Source organism: Solea senegalensis, linkage group LG3 (assembly GCF_019176455.1).
Source record: "Solea senegalensis isolate Sse05_10M linkage group LG3, IFAPA_SoseM_1, whole genome shotgun sequence".
Lineage (NCBI taxonomy): Eukaryota > Metazoa > Chordata > Actinopteri > Pleuronectiformes > Soleidae > Solea > Solea senegalensis.
In genome coordinates, this window is record NC_058023.1 from 17,265,815 (window position 1) to 17,285,724 (window position 19,910).

The 19,910-nt window shown below is 40.8% G+C and overlaps 2 protein-coding genes across 2 annotated transcripts; both read left to right on the forward strand.

The window, feature by feature from the left end:
• The first annotated feature begins 1,390 nt into the window (after nt 1–1,390).
• Nucleotides 1,391–4,725, forward strand: mblac1 (metallo-beta-lactamase domain containing 1). Its single transcript, XM_044022153.1, has 2 exons — nt 1,391–1,900; nt 3,066–4,725. Exons 1-2 carry the CDS (start codon nt 1,496–1,498, stop codon nt 3,306–3,308), a joined length of 648 nt encoding a protein of 215 aa, XP_043878088.1. The 5' UTR covers nt 1,391–1,495; the 3' UTR covers nt 3,309–4,725.
• A 9,024-nt stretch (nt 4,726–13,749) lies between these two features.
• LOC122766153 (lysophosphatidic acid receptor 6) lies at nt 13,750–17,689 on the forward strand. Its single transcript, XM_044020806.1, has 2 exons — nt 13,750–13,854; nt 16,050–17,689. The coding sequence occupies exon 2, from the start codon at nt 16,056–16,058 to the stop codon at nt 17,007–17,009; it is 954 nt and encodes a 317-aa protein (XP_043876741.1). The 5' UTR covers nt 13,750–13,854; nt 16,050–16,055; the 3' UTR covers nt 17,010–17,689.
• Nucleotides 17,690–19,910: the final 2,221 nt, after the last annotated feature.

The window sequence follows — 19,910 nt, forward strand, 5'->3', positions numbered from 1 at the left end:
ATGGTAGGGTACGGAAATAAGACTGGAGAATGCAAATACTAAAGTAGCTTAAAATACACAAAGAGACTAACAATAAAGTAAAATAAAACAAAATAGTAAATAGGGTTAAACAGGCATAGATTTAAAGAGCTAGATAGATTCAATAAAAAGCCAGAATAAGAATAAGAGTCCCAACTACGAATAAGAGGTATAATAGAGGTATAAAAAGAGCAATAAGAGGTATAATTAAGAAAGTAATAGATGGAATCGTTTCACCTCTAGCATATATCTGCAACCTGTCATTCAGACAGGGACATTTCCCACCAAAATGAAAGTGGCAAAAGTAGTGCCATTGTTCAAGAAAGGGGACATACACAAATGTACTAATTACAGACCGGTCTCAATACTACCGCAACTGTCAAAAATTCTGGAGAAACTATTTAACAATAGACTAGACAACTTCATTAACAAACACAATCTGCTATATATTGATTGGATCATTTTGTGACTCTGAGTGCCACCTGATGCTGAAACAGGTTTTTGTCAAAATGTCATAAGAAAAAGAAAAATAACCTTTCGGTTATGTGTATTGTGTGGACTACACTAAGATGATGTGTGATGATGAGTGATCTAACTGACATGACTGAAATAAATAAACATACATACATACATAATAGTGAATATGAAACCAATACAAACCTTTGTTTTTTTTTCTTATTTCATTGCTGTAGTATACGACCAGTAGAAGGTTATTGTATTGCAATTGTATTTTTTAATCAATATATATATATAATATTTAATTTATAATATTTAGTGTATTTCACACATTTATTAAATATAATAAATATGATTATCAATGTGACCAACAAAAGTCATCACAGATACAGTATCACAATATGACGATATCCAAAATATAAGATGATATCTTGTCTCATGTCACCATATCAATAAAATATTAATATACTGCAAACCCTATTGTCTGTGTGTGTGTGCGTCCAGGGTCCCGTTTCCGGTTCAACACACTCTAGTTAAAACCTTAACTCTAGATTGACCAACTCTGAGCTCTTTGTTTACCCGTTGCCATAGTGAATCACAGTATCAGAGATACTGATGGCTGATGATGGCTTTTTTCATTCCCAACGCTCACACTTAACTCTTTGTTGACTGAACTAATGCTGATCAGCTGTTCTGAAACCCAAAACTCAGAGTTTGAAAGCTCAGAGTTGGTCATTCTAGAATTAAGGCATTTAATTCAGAGTTTGTTGAACCTGCTTTCTGAAACGGGAAAGCAGGAAATTAATATAAGTCAATGCAATGTCCCCTCAGGTCATGAATGTCGAACGTGTGTGTGTGTGTGTGTGCGTGTGTCCAGTGGGAGGCGGTACTGCGCCTTTACGTAGCCAACCGCAATTAAGCTTCCAGCGGAAGAAGACAAGTCAGTCTTCGGTTAGGTTCGGTAAGCGTGTAGCCTGTAGTAGACTAGAACAAAAAGAAGAAAAACAAAGAAAAGACAGACATGTCCGGGACAGATACAGTGTTAGTCCCGCTGTCAGAGTCTCAGAGGGACATACCCGGTCAGCCTTACTTCGTGTCCGTTCTCAAGGTCGGATATTGTCTACCTCAGACCGACGGGACGTTTCGAGCCGACGGGACAATCACCCTCATTACGGGACCAAAGACAGTTTTGGTGGACACCGGAGGACCCTGGGACCGGGAATTCCTCCTCATGTCCCTGAAGCAGAGGGCTATAGAGCCGGGAGACATTGACCTGGTAGTTGGGACTCACGGACATTCAGACCACATCGGAAACCTGGGTCTTTTCCCAAAAGCACTGATCATTGTGGGTTATGACGTCAGTGAAGGGGACACGTACCGTCATAACGAGTTGGCACGCGGACAAGCTTACACAGTGGATGAGCACGTGAGTCCTCAAAACACAACTTGATGAGTGATCACGTCAATTCTGGAATGATTGAAATGAAAGTTTATCCATTCATGTCTATTAGACACACTACACTATAACATTTGGTTCTTTTATAAAGAACAAGGATGACAAACTCTGTTGGAATGTGATTCTGTGTTTAGCAACATTCTTTATTCACAAATCTAGAATAAGAAAATTATATTTGAAATCTCTAAAATGTATGGTCCAAAACTGTATAACATTTCGAGGCATCTCACCAGTTGGGGTAATGGATAATGTTAAATCTGAATCTGTACACATTGCACATTTGTTTTTTTTAAATATTATATTATTTGTTATATTTGTATGTGTGCTATATTTTAGTGCTGTTTCCATGTTTGTATGTAACTGAAGTTTGTACATAACTCAGGAATATTTTGAATACAACAATTGGGGCTCACAATAATACCGTGGTAATTATAAAAATCTGCTTTAAAAGTGATAGTTGCGTTGTTGTATGAGGTACTGACTCACTATCTCTTTATATAAAAGCTCACCTTTTGTAATCTATGCCTGAAAATGGGGGTGCACAATATTGTGCTTTTGCCGATATCAGATTTGCCCATATATCCAGAATACCTGGGCCTGCACACCACCACAATTAATTCTAAAATGAAGAAATAAAAAAAGTGTGTAATTAAAGTGTGGACTCTCAGCTTTAATTTGAGGGAAAATAATTGGATTAATTGGTGAGGAATTATAAGCATTTTTATACATTGTCAGGGGCTCAGAAATAATCAAAAAACTCAAATTATGAGAAATAAAAGGCTTGTTTTAATACTTGGTTAAAAATTCATCTTTGAAAAGTTCATCTTTGTTTCATCTGTCCAGAGAATCTTTTTCCAGAACTCTTTTGGACAAAAGCCAGCAGAGTTCTGGAAAAAGATTCTCTGGAGAAGCCAGATGAGACCGTCAGTGGCCCACAGGTCATTTGAGTTTGAGACCCCTGCACTAGTCAGTTGCCACAGTTTCACGCAGCCATACAGTGATGACTCCGCCCACGTTAAATAGGTACTTTTTATGTAGTGGAGAGGCAACCTAAGCTGTGCTGTGGTGAGGTGAGCCGGGCCCATAATGGAAAAGGGCCATTACAGTTTTTGTCTCTCTCTCCTCTCTGCTGCAGATATCTGTTGTTCCCTGTCCAGGCCACACAGGTCAAGATGTCAGTGTCCAGGTAAAGGGAACCTCAATGGGAACAGTGCTTGTTGCAGGGGACTTATTTGAAAGCTGCTCAGATGGGGACACCTGGAGAGATCTGAGTATGAACACGGCAGTACAGGAGGTCAGTCGCCAAGAGGCTTTAAGAACTGCTGATATCATCATACCGGGACATGGACTACCATTTAGAGTCCTCAAGAACTGTTGATTCACCTCTGGAGAATCTTGTTGACATCATGCAAATGCATTACAAGATAACGCGCTATGACAGGCAACAACACTGTTCACCTCTATGTACGTATACGAGACAACACATAAATCAGGCAATATGTCAGAAAACGTGTCTCTTCACCAGCATGAAAGTGAAGATGGTGGATAGATGTTGTGCCAAAACAGTTGGAGGCAGGCTGACAGGAGAACATTTTACCACATGGATCCAGAGAGATGGTGGAGGCACTGCTATGAATGGTGTCCACAGCGAGCAGAAGAAGACCAAGCTATGGAGATCCTGGTGCTTTTAAGGTACCTGCTCTGGCAAGGTTCCAAGCGAGCTGAGCCAGTACTAAAATGGGGTACCATGAACTAATGGAAACTACGTGCCTGATACTGAGTAGTGTCATGTCAAGCCAAGTAGTGCTAGAACTGCATAACAGGAAAGCTAGTCAACAATGCTATCTTTAGCTGGTAGACTCCAGAGTTTAATGTTTGTCAAAAAGCCAGATGTTTCCCTCCAGGCTCTTGTAAACACCAGGGGCCATTATAAGGATCAGTTATACTCTGGATCTCCATGGATTTAAAGTGTGCAGTGAACTCTGACAGGTTGGATCCGGCACCGGTCTCCATTCATTTTTGTGGCATTTTTGCCTGCTATGGTAGTGCTGTGAGCAAACGGAGTCATGTGAATCTGGTGTTACCGTCTGCCCCCAGTGTGTTATACTATACTCGTCAATAAAAATGCACTACGTGGTATTTTGGGCCCACAAACATCATAGCAACATGTCTATGGTTAAGAATTAAACAGGCCTTAAGTCTTTGCAATCACGCATTTTTTTAAAGGTGTTTTGACTAAGTTGCTTACGTTCATTTTGCTCACCGTTAGCCCTGAGATTAATTTATTTTTGTGTGCGTAAATAATAACTCTGTTAATCTCAAATGGCCAAAGAGATCGTTTCTAACGTCTACTACCCAACAGAACAATATAGTAAAGTTTTTGTTAGAATCATTAAAGTCTGACGCCATCAGTCAAGCAATGCCTGTCGACCAAGACTGCAGCCATACTCAGACCACCAAGAAAACATCACGCCAAATCTATCTACAGCTGTGTCCCAATAGGTGTTGCCACAGTGAAGGCCTTGATGTGACACACAGAGCTGATGCGATAGTTCATGGTGTCCCTCTGGAAAATACTCATCTCACCGCTGCTAAAAGTAGGCTACATCCATTAATGGTGATGAGAGGTTTGTGTTTTGGTTACATTACTGTATTATCCTGCCCTCTATATACTCATGTCACTTTAGTCGACTTTATAATAATCCCTACTTGTCTATCTTCCAATATTGCCTCTTTTACTTCTGTGTTGAACCTGTTGAACCTTTACTCATAATTAAATATTCATTAACTGTAAAGTTGTTGTCCGTGCATATTTCTTTTGACCAGAACTAAAATCAATGTTTCAAGAACTTATGACTCCAGTAATGATATTGATTCATATTTAATAGATTAACTTGGAATCCTTAACTCCTGGGGTAAGTATTGTTTCGAGTTTCCAAGTTAAACATCAACAGACCTAACATTTCAGTATTTGCCCTCAATGTTAATTTGTTCATTTTAATTTGTAAATTGTTATTCATGTCTGGATTGTTAGTAGCACAAATCATGCATGAACGACAGAAACTGTTAGCATAGCTGGAAAATAATTTTGAAAACCAGTGCTCATTTAAAGGCGACATGGAATGCTTGTATCACACATATATGTTAGTTATGGAGGTCTACTTACATATATTAACTTGTTTTCATGATTAAAAACCTACTAGCCGATTAAAAATATCTCCTCACTGCCGCTCTCGTCAGCCGCGCCTTTTCAGACCAAAACCACACCCCCAGAACGTGGACTGTGTTGTGATTGGCCAGCCAACGAGAGCTTTCCCACTGTCCTGTGATTGTCCAGGTACCTGGAAGTGACGTAATAGATAGGCCAGCTCTCAAATACACAGCTCCCCCTCTTGCACGGTGGATGCTCTGCATCTCAGCAGCTACAACGAGAGTAGTTCTTCTTCTGTGGTTGAATGTACGCAACCGGATGTGCCCGGACTAGTGCCCGCACCAGGAGGCGCTACGGTGGTGAGAGGAGTGGTGAGGATTTCTGATGACGACATCACATTAAGGAAGTGCCGACCCGCTTCACAGAGCCCAGGAAAACAATACAACACTATTTTCTCAGCAGTGGCTGAACTGTTTGTTCTGAAACTTTAGGGTTTCATAAACGAGGTAATGACACAGATACACACACAAACGCAGCGTTAATTGGAGCTTCCGGGCTATGTGGGCTTTAACACAGACACCATCCCTCCTTTTGACATATGATCCAATCCATGTGTCAATTTTGCAAAATGTGGAAAGAAATGTTTAGGGAGACAAGGTTTGGTCCCCCCCATACACTATCACTGTGAAAAGAACCACGGTTAGACTTCTACAAGGTCTTTTCTATAGTCAACATTTTTTCGATCGTAATGTGTCTCGTTGTTTGTACTGATAACCTCTCCGCTTGGAGGGTCCTTCTTTCTGTAACAAACAGAGGAACATGTCTTCCATTCTTTTCTCTCTCTTATCGTCTGTCTTTTCTTTGAGACGCTTTTCTACTTTTTGGAGACGTTTTTCTTCTTCTAGGAGACGTTCTTTCTTTTCTTGTTTCTCTTTAACCTGTTCTGCGAGAGACGTGCCAAACGATATTGAACGCATGAGACTTTTACAGCAGACGAAATCTCTGGCAGGAGTCCTAGTATGAAAAAGTTACACATAAGTGCCTGCCATGTTTCTTTGTCCCCTTGTTTGTAGTTATCGGGACGTCTGCATCATTGCATCATTCTTATCAGGCAATACATTTGCTAATTCTCTCCTTTCCCTTATTTCAGCTTCGGTTTTCCACATATTGAGTATGTTTCTATGTTTTCTATGCTTTCACTTTCACCGATCTTCCCCTCATACATTTTTCCTCTTTTTCGTAAATTTTTTCTTCCAGCTGTTTAATTTTTATCAGGCTAAATGAGCCTTGTTTAGGAAACCCAAATTCAACGCTCCAACAATGCAACAGACTTACACTTTCTGATCCCCACTTCTTCCTCATGATATATCTACCATTGGCCCCTCAGGCTCGGACACCTTTTTTTCCCATTTTCCTGAGCTGGCAGTGTGCACACCTTTGTCTCAAACACCACACAGACGTCTCCGTGTTGGCAAATCCTTTCGTTCAGTACAAAGGACAAAAACTTCTGAATTGTATTCAGACTCTGATTCCTTTTGTTCAATGCGAAGGAAGCTAGAAGCTTCTAGACAGAACTTCTAGACCGAAAATCGCCAATCTTGGAATACTCTGGGAACCAGAAAATCAAGTTATTGTTAATTACTAAAATTAAGTTATTTTTAATTTATTTTTTAGTTATTTTTAATTTAATTTATACTTAAAAAAAATTGTAGAATGAAATTTCTCTCACCAGACAATCTCGGACAATCCCCCTGTTGATCGGGGATTTTTCCCAGTCGGCCCTCCTTCTTCAATCAGCGAGGTTGGAGGTTGAGATGAATTTGGTCTCAAGATGATCAGTTGCCGTCCGTTTCATCCCAGACGATCACTCGAGGGATCCCACTTCTGACACCAAGTTGTTGTGGCAAAATCGTCGTAAGGTGTCTGATGAAGAAATAAAGTTGGATCAAAGTTGACTGCTGAAGTGTGTTTTTTTCTTTGCAAAGAGAGAGTCACAGATTAACTGCTTCGAGGCAAGTCAAGTCAAAGATGGCTCTGAGAAAACAAGAAGAGATCTGTGTGCTATTTAGTATGTGTTTGCAGCTGGTGAGAATGACCTTGGGTCTCACGATCCAACAGGTCCATGAATCAGAATATGTTTGAGTGCAACTAAACTTTGTGGGGGTATAACTCAGCTTGCTAGGAGTTTAGACTAAGGATGTAAATATGCTAGGGAGAGAGATATCTTAGAAGCGCTAAAAGTGTGTAGGTCAATGATGAATGTCCTGGTATAAGCTTACAGGAAATGTATATGAAGAGCTAAAAGTGTGTAGGTCAAAGGTGTATGGCCTAATATGAAGCTAAAGGAATGTGTATGTGATCAAAGATGGAAAATGTTATTTTAACACTGGTATATATACAGTGCCCACCTGCATTGCCAAAAATATGCATAGGCTACTTAAGAGATTTTTTAGTGCATGAGAGTAGGGGGTACATGGTTGGAGGTCAATCGTCTGAAGGGGTACAGGACTGTGGAAAGTTTGGGAACCACTGTCTTAGGGCAATTCTGTTTGCACAGTTTCACCACTCCACACAGTTTAAAAAAAGAAAAGAAAATCTAATTGTCTAATTTGATCCTAGCAGCAGAAAATATCAACCTCCCAAAAACTGCTGTAATATTATATATTGTAGCAGTATGAGGAAAGGTGGAGATGTAGGTGAGTTTCACAGGTTTATTCTGAATGAGTTGGAACAGCAAGAGCACATGTGCCATATACAGCAAATGAGCCAGCTTGAGTCTATCCAACGAAACGCGCTCCCGACGCCCGCCCATATCCAGCACGAAACTTTTAGAGCCCGCGCGACCAGTGAGTGTCATGCTGCACAAAAACAAAATGGGGCAGAGCAGAGTGGGCGGGCTGGGGTGTAGGTTTTGATCATGTCCTGGATGTAGGCTGGACCGGATCCATTTGTAGCATGGAATGCAAGCACTAGAGTCTTGAAGCGGATGCGAGCAGCTACAGGAAGCCAGTGAAGGGAGTGGGGGAGTGGTGTAGTGTGGGAGAATTTTGGTAAGTTGAAGACCACTCGAGCTGCTGCATTCTGGATGAGTTGCAGAGGTCGTATGGCACACGCAGGGAGACCAGCCAGGAGGGAGTTGCAGTAGTCCAAGCGTGAGATGACAAGAGCCTGGACTAGAACCTGTGCTGCCTTCTGGGTTAGAAGAGGCCGTATCCTTCTGATGTTATACAACATGTATCTGCAAGATCGAGCTGTTGCAGCAATGTTCGCAGTGAGGGAGAGATAGTCATCAAGTGTCACACCCAGGTTCCTTGCGGTATGAGAAGGAGCTACCACAGAGTTGTCGAGTGTGATGGTTAGATCTGTGGTGGGAGAGAAAAAAACTCAGTCTTGTTGAGATTGAGTTTCAGGTGATGGTCAGACATCCACTGAGAGATGTCGGTCTGACAAACGGAGATCTGTTCTGCTACATGTGTGTCGGAGCTGGGAAAAGAGAGAATGAGTTGGGTGTCATCGGCGTAGCTGTGATAGGAAAAACCATGAGAGAGAATAACAGAACCAAGAGAGTTGGTGTATAGAGAGAAGAGGAGAGGGCCCAAGATATAAACCTGAGGGACCCCAGTAGCTAGAGGACAGGGTTCCGACACAGATCCTCTCCAGGTTACTCTGTATGTTCGGTTTTGAAGATAGGATGAGAGTAGGGTAAGTGCAGAGCCTGAGACACCTAGTTCTTGAAGGGAGGAAGTAAGGATCTGGTGGTTAACTGTGTCAAACGCTGCAGAAAGGTCCAAGAGGATGAGCACAGAGGAGAGAGGCAGCCCTGGCAGTGTGGAGTTCCGGTGAAGGTAGGAGGAGAGTTGATTAAAGATAGCACACTCTAGAGTTTTGGAGAGAAAAGGAAGAAGAGAGACAGGTCTGTAGTTATTTACTTCAGACGGGTCAAGGGTGGGTTTTTAAGGAGGGAGGGTCACCCGTTTTTTACTAACAAAATTGAGAACATTAGGTCATTGTTTACCCCCACCTCTCCTGTTACTCCACCTGATTGCTCAGGTGTACCAGCTACTTTCAACCAGTTTCAACCCATCTCCTTAACTGAGCTGAGGGATGTAGTATACAACATGAAACCTACATCACCTCATGATGCTATACCCTCCTCTATTATGATATCTTTGATGCAGTTGGCCCCTCCATTCAGATCATTTTAAACTCATGCCTTACCTCAGGCACTGTCCCTGCATGTTTTAAACATGCGGTTGTCCAACCCTTGCTTAAAAAACACAACCTTGATGCCAAATGCCTAAAAAATTACCCTCCCATCTCTAAGCTTCCCTTTATTTCCAAAGTTCTGGAAAAAGCTGTTCTGTCAATCTAGGTACTCCATACAATCACTCCTGGTCTGTCTTGAAGACATCCAAAGTTGGATGGCCTTCCTCCAGCTGAATAGTGACAAGACAGAAATCATCATTTTTGGTCCTCCCAAGGCAAGATGCACTGTAGCGCAAAACCTAGGTCATCTCACCCCATCTGTCAAATCCCATGCTAGGAACCTGGGGGTCATCCTTGATTCTGAACTCTGCCTTGACAAACAGATCAGCACTGTTGTCAAAAATAGTTTTTACTAGCTCAGAATGATCTCCCGCCTCAAATCATTCCTATCTCATAATGACCTTGAGAAAGTTATCCACGCCTTTATTACAGCACGGCTAGATTACTGCAACTCCCTTTACCTTGGCCTCCCCCAATCCTCACTCAGACGCCTGCAGTTGTCCAAAATTCAGCTGCGCGCCTTTTAACTGGCACCAGGAGGCGTGAGCACATCATGCCCATTCGAGCCTCCTTACACTGGCTCCCAGTTCATTTTAGGGTCCAGTTTAAAGTTTTACTATTTGTTTTTAAGGCACTGAATGGGCTGGCCCCAGCATACATCACCAACCTTGTCCAACTTCACTCTACCCAAAGGTCCCTTCGATCCAACAACAAAGGGCTCCTACATGTGCCGCACTCACGGCTCAGTGGGGTGACAGAGCTTTTGCTGTTGCTGCTCCAAGTGAATTGTAGAAGGGAGGAGGGAGGAGGGGGAGTGGGTGGATCAAGGAGGTTAGAGAAGATCGAGAAAAGTTTTTTGGGGTTAGAGAAAGAGGACTGAATTTTAGTCTGATAGAAAGATTGTTTGGCTGCAGAGATAGAGGCAGTGAAGGTGGAGAGAAGAGAATGATAGGAAAGCAGGTCGTCAGGGTGTTTTGATTTCCTCCATTTCCTTTCTGCTGCCCGTATCGTGGCTCTCTCAGCACGCACTGAGTCAGACAACCACGGGGCGGGGGAAGACTTACGAACCCGCTGTGAAGTAAGAGGACAGAGAGAGTCAAGAGAGGAGGAAAGAGTAGAGAGGAAGGTGTCTGTGGCAGAATTGGGATGCATGAGGGAGAAGGAGTCAGCTGAAGGAAGTGCTGATAGAACAGTTGAGGACAGTTAGAGTTAGGGTTATGACGGACAAGTGCAATATCTGATGAGATGAGCTCATCAGATTGGGAGAGTGGGAGAGAGTAGGATATGAAGAAATGATCAGAGACATGAAGTGGAGTTACCTTGAGGTCGGAGGTGGAGCAGTTTCTGGTGAAGATGAGGTCAAGGTGGTTGCCAGCTTTGTGAGTTGGTGGAGAAGGAGCAAGTGAGAGAGAAAGAGACAAAAGTAGAAGAAGTAGATCGGATGACTTGTCTGACTGGATGTTGAAGTCACCAAGAAGAACAAGTGGTGGACCATTTTCTGGGATGTTTGAGAGGAGGACATCTAGTTCCTCCAAGAAGTGTCCCAATGGGCCTGGTGGACAGTAGATGACAACAATGATTAGTTTTACTGGGTGAGTTACAGTTACAGCATGAAATTCAAACGACTGTGAAGAGAAGCGTGGCAGTGGGTAAGGAGATAAAGTCCAGTTGGGGTTGATGAGCAGACCTGTCCTGCCACCTCTTCCAGTGGATCTGGGTGTGTGGGAGAAGGAGTGGGCGGAGGAAGGAGCCGCAGGGGTGGCTGTGTTGGAGGGTGTTATCCAAGTCTCAGTGAGAGCAAGGAAGTCCAGGCATTGCTCAGTAGCAAAGCCAGAGATGAACTCAGTCTTGTGGGTAGCTGACTGGCAGTTCCACAGGCCCCCTGCAACAAGGTGTTGGATGTGTGTGGAGCGGGTGGGATCGATAAGTGAGGACAGAGTTTCACAGGTTTATTCTGTATGAGTTGGAAGAGCAAGAGCACACGTGCCCCATACAGAAAATATATATATATCACAGAACACACCCTTACCCAGAAACCCACTGGGTGAGAGAACACACCCCTGAGTGCCCGCCACAATATTAGTATTTTTTTCGACTTTGAATGAGTCAGTCTTTTAAAACTACTTCAGCCTGAATTATGCATATCAAATATGAATTATAAAAAAATAAATAATTCGAAAAAAAAATAATCGGCAGCAGCAGCACCCTGCAGATATGCAACTATTCCTGCAGCAGCTGATGTGCGGGGAAGGTGCCATCTCCTCTCGATGTGTGGGGGTCATCAGCATCTCTTCCACAACAGGATAAAGGTGTTGTACAGTGAAACATCAACCAGGTTTTAGAAAGGGCCAGTGGCCACTGATTTATTCTGCTACTGCAGGGGTTGGTGCAAAAAAACCCAACACGACTTAAAACAACAGTATGATAAGTTTTTTTCTCGTTGTACACATATTATTTATTTTCTACCAAAAATGCAACATATTTTAGACAAGAACATTAGAGTAACAATAAATAAATGTGTATGTAACTGATGCGTAATGGCACCTACCTGATCAAGGTTATTGACACCTCCTTTGCATCTGCTTTCTCTTCGTTTCAACACTTATTTCTGGAGTAGCACATTCTTGCCTCCTCAGGGGATGTCAGAGACCCGTGTGTGTGTCTTCATAAAAGCATCCTCTTCCTCCACTTCACTCTCATTGGAGTCTGTTTCTACTTCTGAGGCCTCATCCATGTCAGCCTCCGAGTCCTCAACGTTCATGATCATTTCCAAAGCCTCCTGTGTGGTGCAAAGTCTTTCCATCTCCATGACTACTCCTGCACCCCTGCTCATACTACAAGTATTTTGATATATGCAAACTGATCCATGATCCCTGGTATGCAATAAATAAGTTGATTTGCATCTGTTTTTTCACAGAATAAATAACCTCACTAATTGAACTCCACACTGCTATTATTTCAAACATGCCTCTTTCAATTAAATATTCAACCACACAGACTCAGGAGCTTGCATATCATGAATGTTGGGTCTGTTGGTTTTATATGGTTTTTCTACTACACCTACTGGTAAATTATTTGCCATGTAGTAATATCATTTCTACCAAAACACAGTGATTGATCTGGTTAGACATGTAGGACTGCTGTTAATTTGAACACAACTGCATGTCGCTAATATGCTATTCAATTCTGAATCACAACATACATTATCTCAAGGCACTGTACATAGACAACATCATCGAGAGCAGAGAAACCCAACAATTCAGACAATACGCAAGCAGGAAGAAATCTCTGACGGAACCAGACTCAGAGATGTGCAGCATCTGCCTCGATCGGTTGGGGGGGAAAGGAAAAATGGGGTACAGAGGAGAGGTGGGGGACAGAAAGGACAAGATGGAGGTGAGACAGACAGAAGAAAGAGACCAGGAGCAGATATACAACAATTGTATCAAGTTTATACAGCACAGTTCTGAGTCAGTGATGACATGTTTATAGAACTACAATGTCATTTATATAAGCAGCAGCAGAGATTATTGATAGAAAATTATACTCATACCAGCTTTAATTATAGCATAATAATAATGGTGATGATATGTATGATAATAATAATCCTGCAACCTGCAAGATGAGGACCGAGAGAGAGAGAGACAGAGAGAGAGAGAGAGAGAGAGAGGAAAGGAAGAAAGACACAAACTAGAGCGAGAGAGAACAAGGTTAACGACATATAATGAAGTCATATTCATACCACAGTGCTCCACAGGAAGTCCCCCAGCAGTCTAAGTCTATAGCAGCATAACTAAGACACGGACAAGGTTTCCCTTCCAAACTTCTCTCTTAGTTTGCCCGTATGGCCCACCAATCTGTAACAATCAACCCATAAACCTGATTGCGTTAACATAAATCACATAAACATGTATGGAATTTATCAGACAGTGTTGAACCTAATTAAAAAAACAAAAACAACATAAACCTACATACATAAACATAAACTAAATATTGCAATTGGAATGTAGTTGCAGCTCTCAATGCTGACGCCACACACTTACTAAATAAGTTTGGTTGGCTGAGGCCTTAACAAAAATTCCCCTCATCTATAACTCACAGTGGAAAATAATACTTTTTTTTTACAGGTCAATACATGTAAACATATGTACTCAAACTCTTTTTTTGCACTCTTAATGTCTTCTTTCTGTTCTGTTCTTGTAATATTAGCTCTTAATTTAATGTTATGGTGTCACAAGTATATTAATAATATACCCACATGATTTGTGGATCGTTATATATAATAATTTCCTTTGAAAGTGAAACATGACACCACATTGAAGACATCTTTTAAGATTATGAGTTCTGCAGGAAATGCAGAGACCTAAAAACTGACAAGACGGGGGAAGAAAAGATTGGTAAACTTCCTGTGTCAAGTGACACACATCAAACGAGCGGTTAATTGTGGTAAAAGACACACATCTTTTCTCTCCCTGGATCGTCACCTCTTTGGAAACTTAAAAACAAGGTAACAAGTCAAACTGTTCTGTCAAATCTACTACACTTGCTTTTTAAAATATACTGTATTTGTCAAGTTCATGTTTAAACGTGGATAGAAAATTTCATGTGGGTCCATGAAGTCTTAGTGACATAAAGCTGTAAACAGAATGAGTTGACAGCCATACCTAATAGTCAGTACTTTTCTTAAGCAGGATTAATAAAGATCATTTTGTTAGTTTATCACTGAGGGCATCAATTACAAGAGGCAACTTGAGTAAGTTCTGCTTTCTGCAACCACGGACAGCAAACTGAGAGAAGGTGCCTTTTTTTTCAACCAGTAAACCATGACTGAAAATACATTTAATATATGTGTTTAAGAAACTGCTGCGATAGACCTGAAATTCTTCTGTATGATAAATAGGCTTCTATTTCCTCTGCATATATTGTTAATATGGGGGGAGGGGGAGGTGCAAGTTTGTAAATTTATTCTTATTTTATTCGTATTCTTTTAACTTTGTCATTTTATTTTTAGGTTTATTCTCACTTATTCTTATAGTTCTTAACTTTGTAAATTTTTTTTTAAAAATTGCTGCTATAATATTCGTTACCTTTGCACATTGGAGCGCTGTGACGAAGGGAAGGGATTAATAAAGTATATTCTATTCTATAGTACGGCTAGTTAGTAGTAGTAGTTAGGGCTCCACTGCAGGTTTAAGAGAGTTAGGGTTTTGCTATTATTCAAATGTAAGTGTAGGTCACAACTGTTGAAGCTTTTTTTTTTCTCTGTAAATTTTTGTAATTTTAATGTTGGTTCTCAAACTGTGGTACGTGTACCATCAGTGATAGGCAAGCTAACAGAACTACTGTTCTACTGTATATATCAAGGTATTTGATTGGAGCTGAGGAATTTTTACCAGAATGCATAAAAACAATTAATTCATTAATTAAATAATAATTAGGGTCACTTCATCTCTTAATCCATCTTAATCTAAGTTGGCTGTACCAGTGTGTGAGGTATATGTGAGGAAGAGGAGAAGGATGAGAGAGCAAATGATCTTATTGTGAATAAATCTGCCCCCTGTGATAAGTCTGTAGCTGACATTTACACCACTGTATTTTAACGTTGGTGTTACTTCAAGAGCTCAATATTTTCTGAGGTGGCACTTGGTGTAAAACGTTTGGGAACCACTGCGCTCTAGCAATGCTATAATGACCATACAGTATAATTATTTATCAATCAATCAATTTGGAACACATCCAGTAAAGGGGGATGGTGCAAGTCCATTTAGTATGTCATGTATTAAGCATTTACATTTACATTTAAGAATTTAGCAGGGACTTTTATCCACAGCGACTTACAAAAGAAGCAAGCAAACTTCAACTTTTTAAATCCAGAGAATATGACACTGATTATAGGAAAAATGTTGTTTGGCAAATACCTTTACAGCATTTTTAAGTTGATAAGTTTAACAAGCTTATCAACAGGAAAGGCGTTACACAGACTGCATAACCCCTGCACATTTTTTTCATACCATTACTTATGCAAGTGTGTGTTCACAGTCACTCATACAGAATGTAATTGCAAGTCAATGACAATTTCTTGCTGAGGAAGTATATGTACAGTATGTGGGCAGTGCTCAGATCAGCATCTCCTCCATTTATGGCTCACTATGAAGTAAGTAAGTAAAGTCAATCACTCAAACTACTGCAGTACCTGTTCAATTTGTGTCTGATGTTTGTTTTTTATTTTGTTTATTATTATCCAAACAGCAAAACATAAGAACAATTTCTCAGAGACAAGGCTTATTTTAAAGTGTCACACATAATGAGAATGTTTTGCAGTGGTTCACTTTCAACTCACTTTGCAGGTTCAGTCAAATGCAAGTCTATGGTGTGTTCCATTTGTAGGTCATAGAGCGTTCTGAAGTGGGATTTCCAACTCTGAAACTCCAACCTCAAGTACCCCAAGTTAAAATTCCCAGATAGCTGCATCCATGCACTGCTACCTTTACTGTTACTAGCACTTCTGTTGTATTTGTTTTACAGTAAACCAGTCACACACATAGTAATCTTTATTTTTAACTGTAATAACATGTTGCTACACTGTTTATGTGTGGCAGCTCACAATGGTTAGTCCAATGTAAATGGAGCACAGCATTAGCATCACTTGTCCTTTTCAGCCACTTTTTTTGTAACGTCTTATGTCTCTCTTCTGCCTTTCAGGTCATTATGTCCATCAACTCTTCCACTCCGTGTCACAATGAAAGCACAAGAAACATAGACATTGTTCCGGTGTGCATGTATTCCCTCATCTGTATGTTGGGCCTGATCTTTAATCTCACAGCGCTGGCCTTTTTTTTTACTCACAAAAAATCCCGGTCACAAACCACTATCTACATGACCAACCTGGCCATAGCAGATGCACTGCTCATTCTTACGTTGCCTGTGAGAATCTACTACTATCTGGGTTTCGCTGGTCTTCCTCAATGGCTCTGTGAGGTCGTTGGTTTAGTCCTGAAGGCCAACATGTATGGGAGCATTTTCCTTCTCACTTGCATTTGCTTTGACCGCTGTGTAGCGCTCAACTTCCCAATGTCACTGCGTGTCCAGGAAGCGAGACGCAAGGCGCCTCTGATTTGTCTTGGAATATGGATTGTCACCTTTGGAGCCAGCGTGCTGATCTACCTGTCCAAGCGCACACAAGTATCCTCGAGTGACTGTTTTGATGGCCTCCCAGTCTACGCCATACAACCTGTGGTGGTTTTAACCACACTAATCATGGGCTTTGGGATCCCATTAGTCATCATGCTGATCTGCTCCTGGGGTTTGCTCCGCGCTGTTCGAAAAAGCACCGTGGCTCAGACCAAGCTAGTGGACAGCAGAAAAATCTACAGGATGATTTCCGCCAGTCTCCTCATTTTTCTGCTCAGTTTTCTTCCTTACCACGCTATTCTGATCCTGCTCTCGCTCTATATGGACAATATATCATGCCAAATGCAGACTGTGTACCGGTACAGTCTGATGATGGCATGTCTCAATACAGTACTAGACCCCATTGCGTATTATTTCACCACAGATACATTCAGGAGGAATGTAGACATAGGCTATGTTCAGAGGACGGTCCCTTTGAACTGTCACAGTTCTGACTTGACCAGCAGGGGCAGAACCATCACAAGGAGCTAAAGTAGCCACCACCACCATCCCAAATGTTTAAAGACATTATCGAAAAAAACAGAAGGACCAATTTTTTAAAATCCATATGCAAAGATCTGATTATAATTGTCATAATAATAATTATTATATGGGAACTTTTCTTTTGATATCAGGCTGGTTTTGTATATGGTTGTATACAATGTTCTCTCAAACTGTAAGCTATAATATGCATTGTTTTTGTTTCACACTAACCCCGTTCATTTTTAATAAACAAGAAAAAACGATTTCAAAATGTGGGATGGTGTGTGCCAATCACAATTCACAGACGATTGCTCTGCTCGAGTTGCAGACAGGCTGTGATGCCATTCTTTCCCCCTTGTCCTCATAATCTTTTTGTTTCTTTCACAGAGCACTTGCATGGAAGGGTGCATCATAATTCATATCTGAATGGTTTGCACTTTTCTCACGTATATTCTCACCACTTCCAGTGTGCAAAGACGTTCACTCTGTGATGTAGCCCAGTGCAAATATTTTTCAGTGGAAGCGCTCACTATTTGTAAGATTTAAACTGTATATTTTTAAATGTCTGGGTTTATTAAAACAATGTCAATTTTGCTAGTGCTAAAGGTCATTTTGTGAAATTGATATTATTATATATGAATGAAATACAAGTCCTTATGTAATTTGAATAAAACTACTGTCTATAATCATCTGAGTGTTATTTCCCTTATTCAGATTTATATCTGTCACTGTTCACAACTATAAAGCAGATCTGTAGAATCTATTTTCGGTAGTAATAATTCCTACAGCATCTGGTACAAATGACAGTAAGTTTTTGCTAAGGGTTAGTTTTTCTTTGCCCAAAAAGCTTGAACCATATTGAACAGCTTAAATATTGGAATTAAATTCTAACACATTCCCTTAAATACAGTAAGTGTTCATATGAGTAACCATTTCACTTACACTTACCTACACATATTGGTAAGTTTAAGTAAGTGTAAGTGTAATATCTTGATGCACACAGCATAACATCATGTCCACCCTGGTTCACTTCCTTGACTGTGTGCATGTGCTCTGCTGTGGACCACATGATGCAATCATGACTGATGCAAAGCTACTTTTGTAAAACATGTGCTTTCTCACCCTTTCATTGCAATGTTGTCATATTAACACATTTCACCACACAGTGTATACTTTCCCAACAGTTCAGATAATTCATTTGCCTCTAGAGTAGTTAATATATACTTACATCACAACATAATATAATCACGTGTCTCACTATGTGGACATTTGCAGCTACAAAAGCATGTCAACTGCACATTAAAATGACAGTACACATTGTCCAAGTGTCAGCTTCTTAAATGTGAATACTTTCTGATTCATTTGCTCCATAAAAGGAAATCATTCAAACTGAGTCATTTTGGTTTGTGGTTTTCAAAACACTGATCATCGAGTTTCTGACATTTTATGGGCCAGAATAGTAATCAAGGAAATAATCAACATATTAATCAGTTAAGAAAATACTAATTAGTTGCATATATTATCAAAATATTACACAGGTAATTTTGTATGTAATTCCTAATGCCAATGAAACAGATCACAGAGCACACCAGTGTGAAAAGCATCTTTTCCATGAACAAAATACAGTACTAAAGTCTCCTCTGCCCCAGAGGGGTAGCTGTCACAAGCATATGAGTTTGCACTTTTATTTAGCACCTTTAAATTTTAAAAATAATGTATATATAATAATATGATAATACATGATAACACTGGAAACATGGCTACCTTTAAATTTCCTTTTACCATAATACTTCTTTAGTCTTGACCAAACCTCTCAATGTTTTTTAGCCCCATTTATCAGTATCAAGAACCCTCAGGTCTTCAGGTAACAGCTTTTTGATCAACTCCAAAGTCAGGACAAAAACCTACAGTGAGGCCTCATTTCACTATTACTAGTGTGGTACGGAACAGCCTTCTTGAAGACCTAAGGGCGGCAGAGAATATCAGTATTATAAAAGCAAACTTAAGACTTAACCTGGCTTTTAACTGGATTTCATTTGTTTATATATCATTTTCTCAATGTATCTATTTTATTTTAGTCTATTTTATCTCATCTCATCAGCATACCCTTTTTACTAGCCTTATTAGATAAATACACAATATCATTATATTGTAGTAATGCTCTTCCTCTTCCGCCAAGATGTTAGCATGCCTTTTGTCTGTCTCTTGCAGTTTGCTGTTTTTATTTAAAGGTGACATCGAACGCTCATATCGCACATATATGTTAGTTATGGAGGTCTACTTACTCCCAGTCGCTGCAAACGAGCCGATCAAAATATCTCCTCACTGACGCTCTCGTCAGCCGCGCTGTTTCAGACCAAAACCACACCCCCAGAACGTGGACTGTGTTGTGATTGGCCAGCCAACAAGAGCTTTCCCACTGTCCTGTGAATGGCCGGGTACCTGGAAGTGACGTAATAGATAGGCCAGATCTCAGATAAACAGCTCCCCCTCTGGCACGGTGGATGCTCTGCATCTCAGCAGCTACAATGAGAGTAGTTCTTCTTCTTCTGTGGTTGAATGTACGCAACCGGATGTGCCCGGACTAGTGCCCGCACCCGGAGGCGCTACGGTGGTGAGAGGAGTGGTGAGGTTTTGTGATGATGACATCAAATTAAGGAAGTGCCGATCCGCTTTGCAGAGCCCAGGAAAACAATAAAACCCTATTTTCTCAGCAATGGCTGAACTGTTTGTTCTGAAACTTTCAAGCTTCTGGTCTATGTCCGCTTTAAATATCCTCACAAGTTTTTAGAGAATTGTGGACTTTTAAGTCTAAGGATACTCTGCTACATCTGCTCTAAGCTGGGCTATTCAGGCCTGTGCCTACTACACCCTCCTGGAGCCAGGGCTAACTAGCCTGGGCCTGCTGTA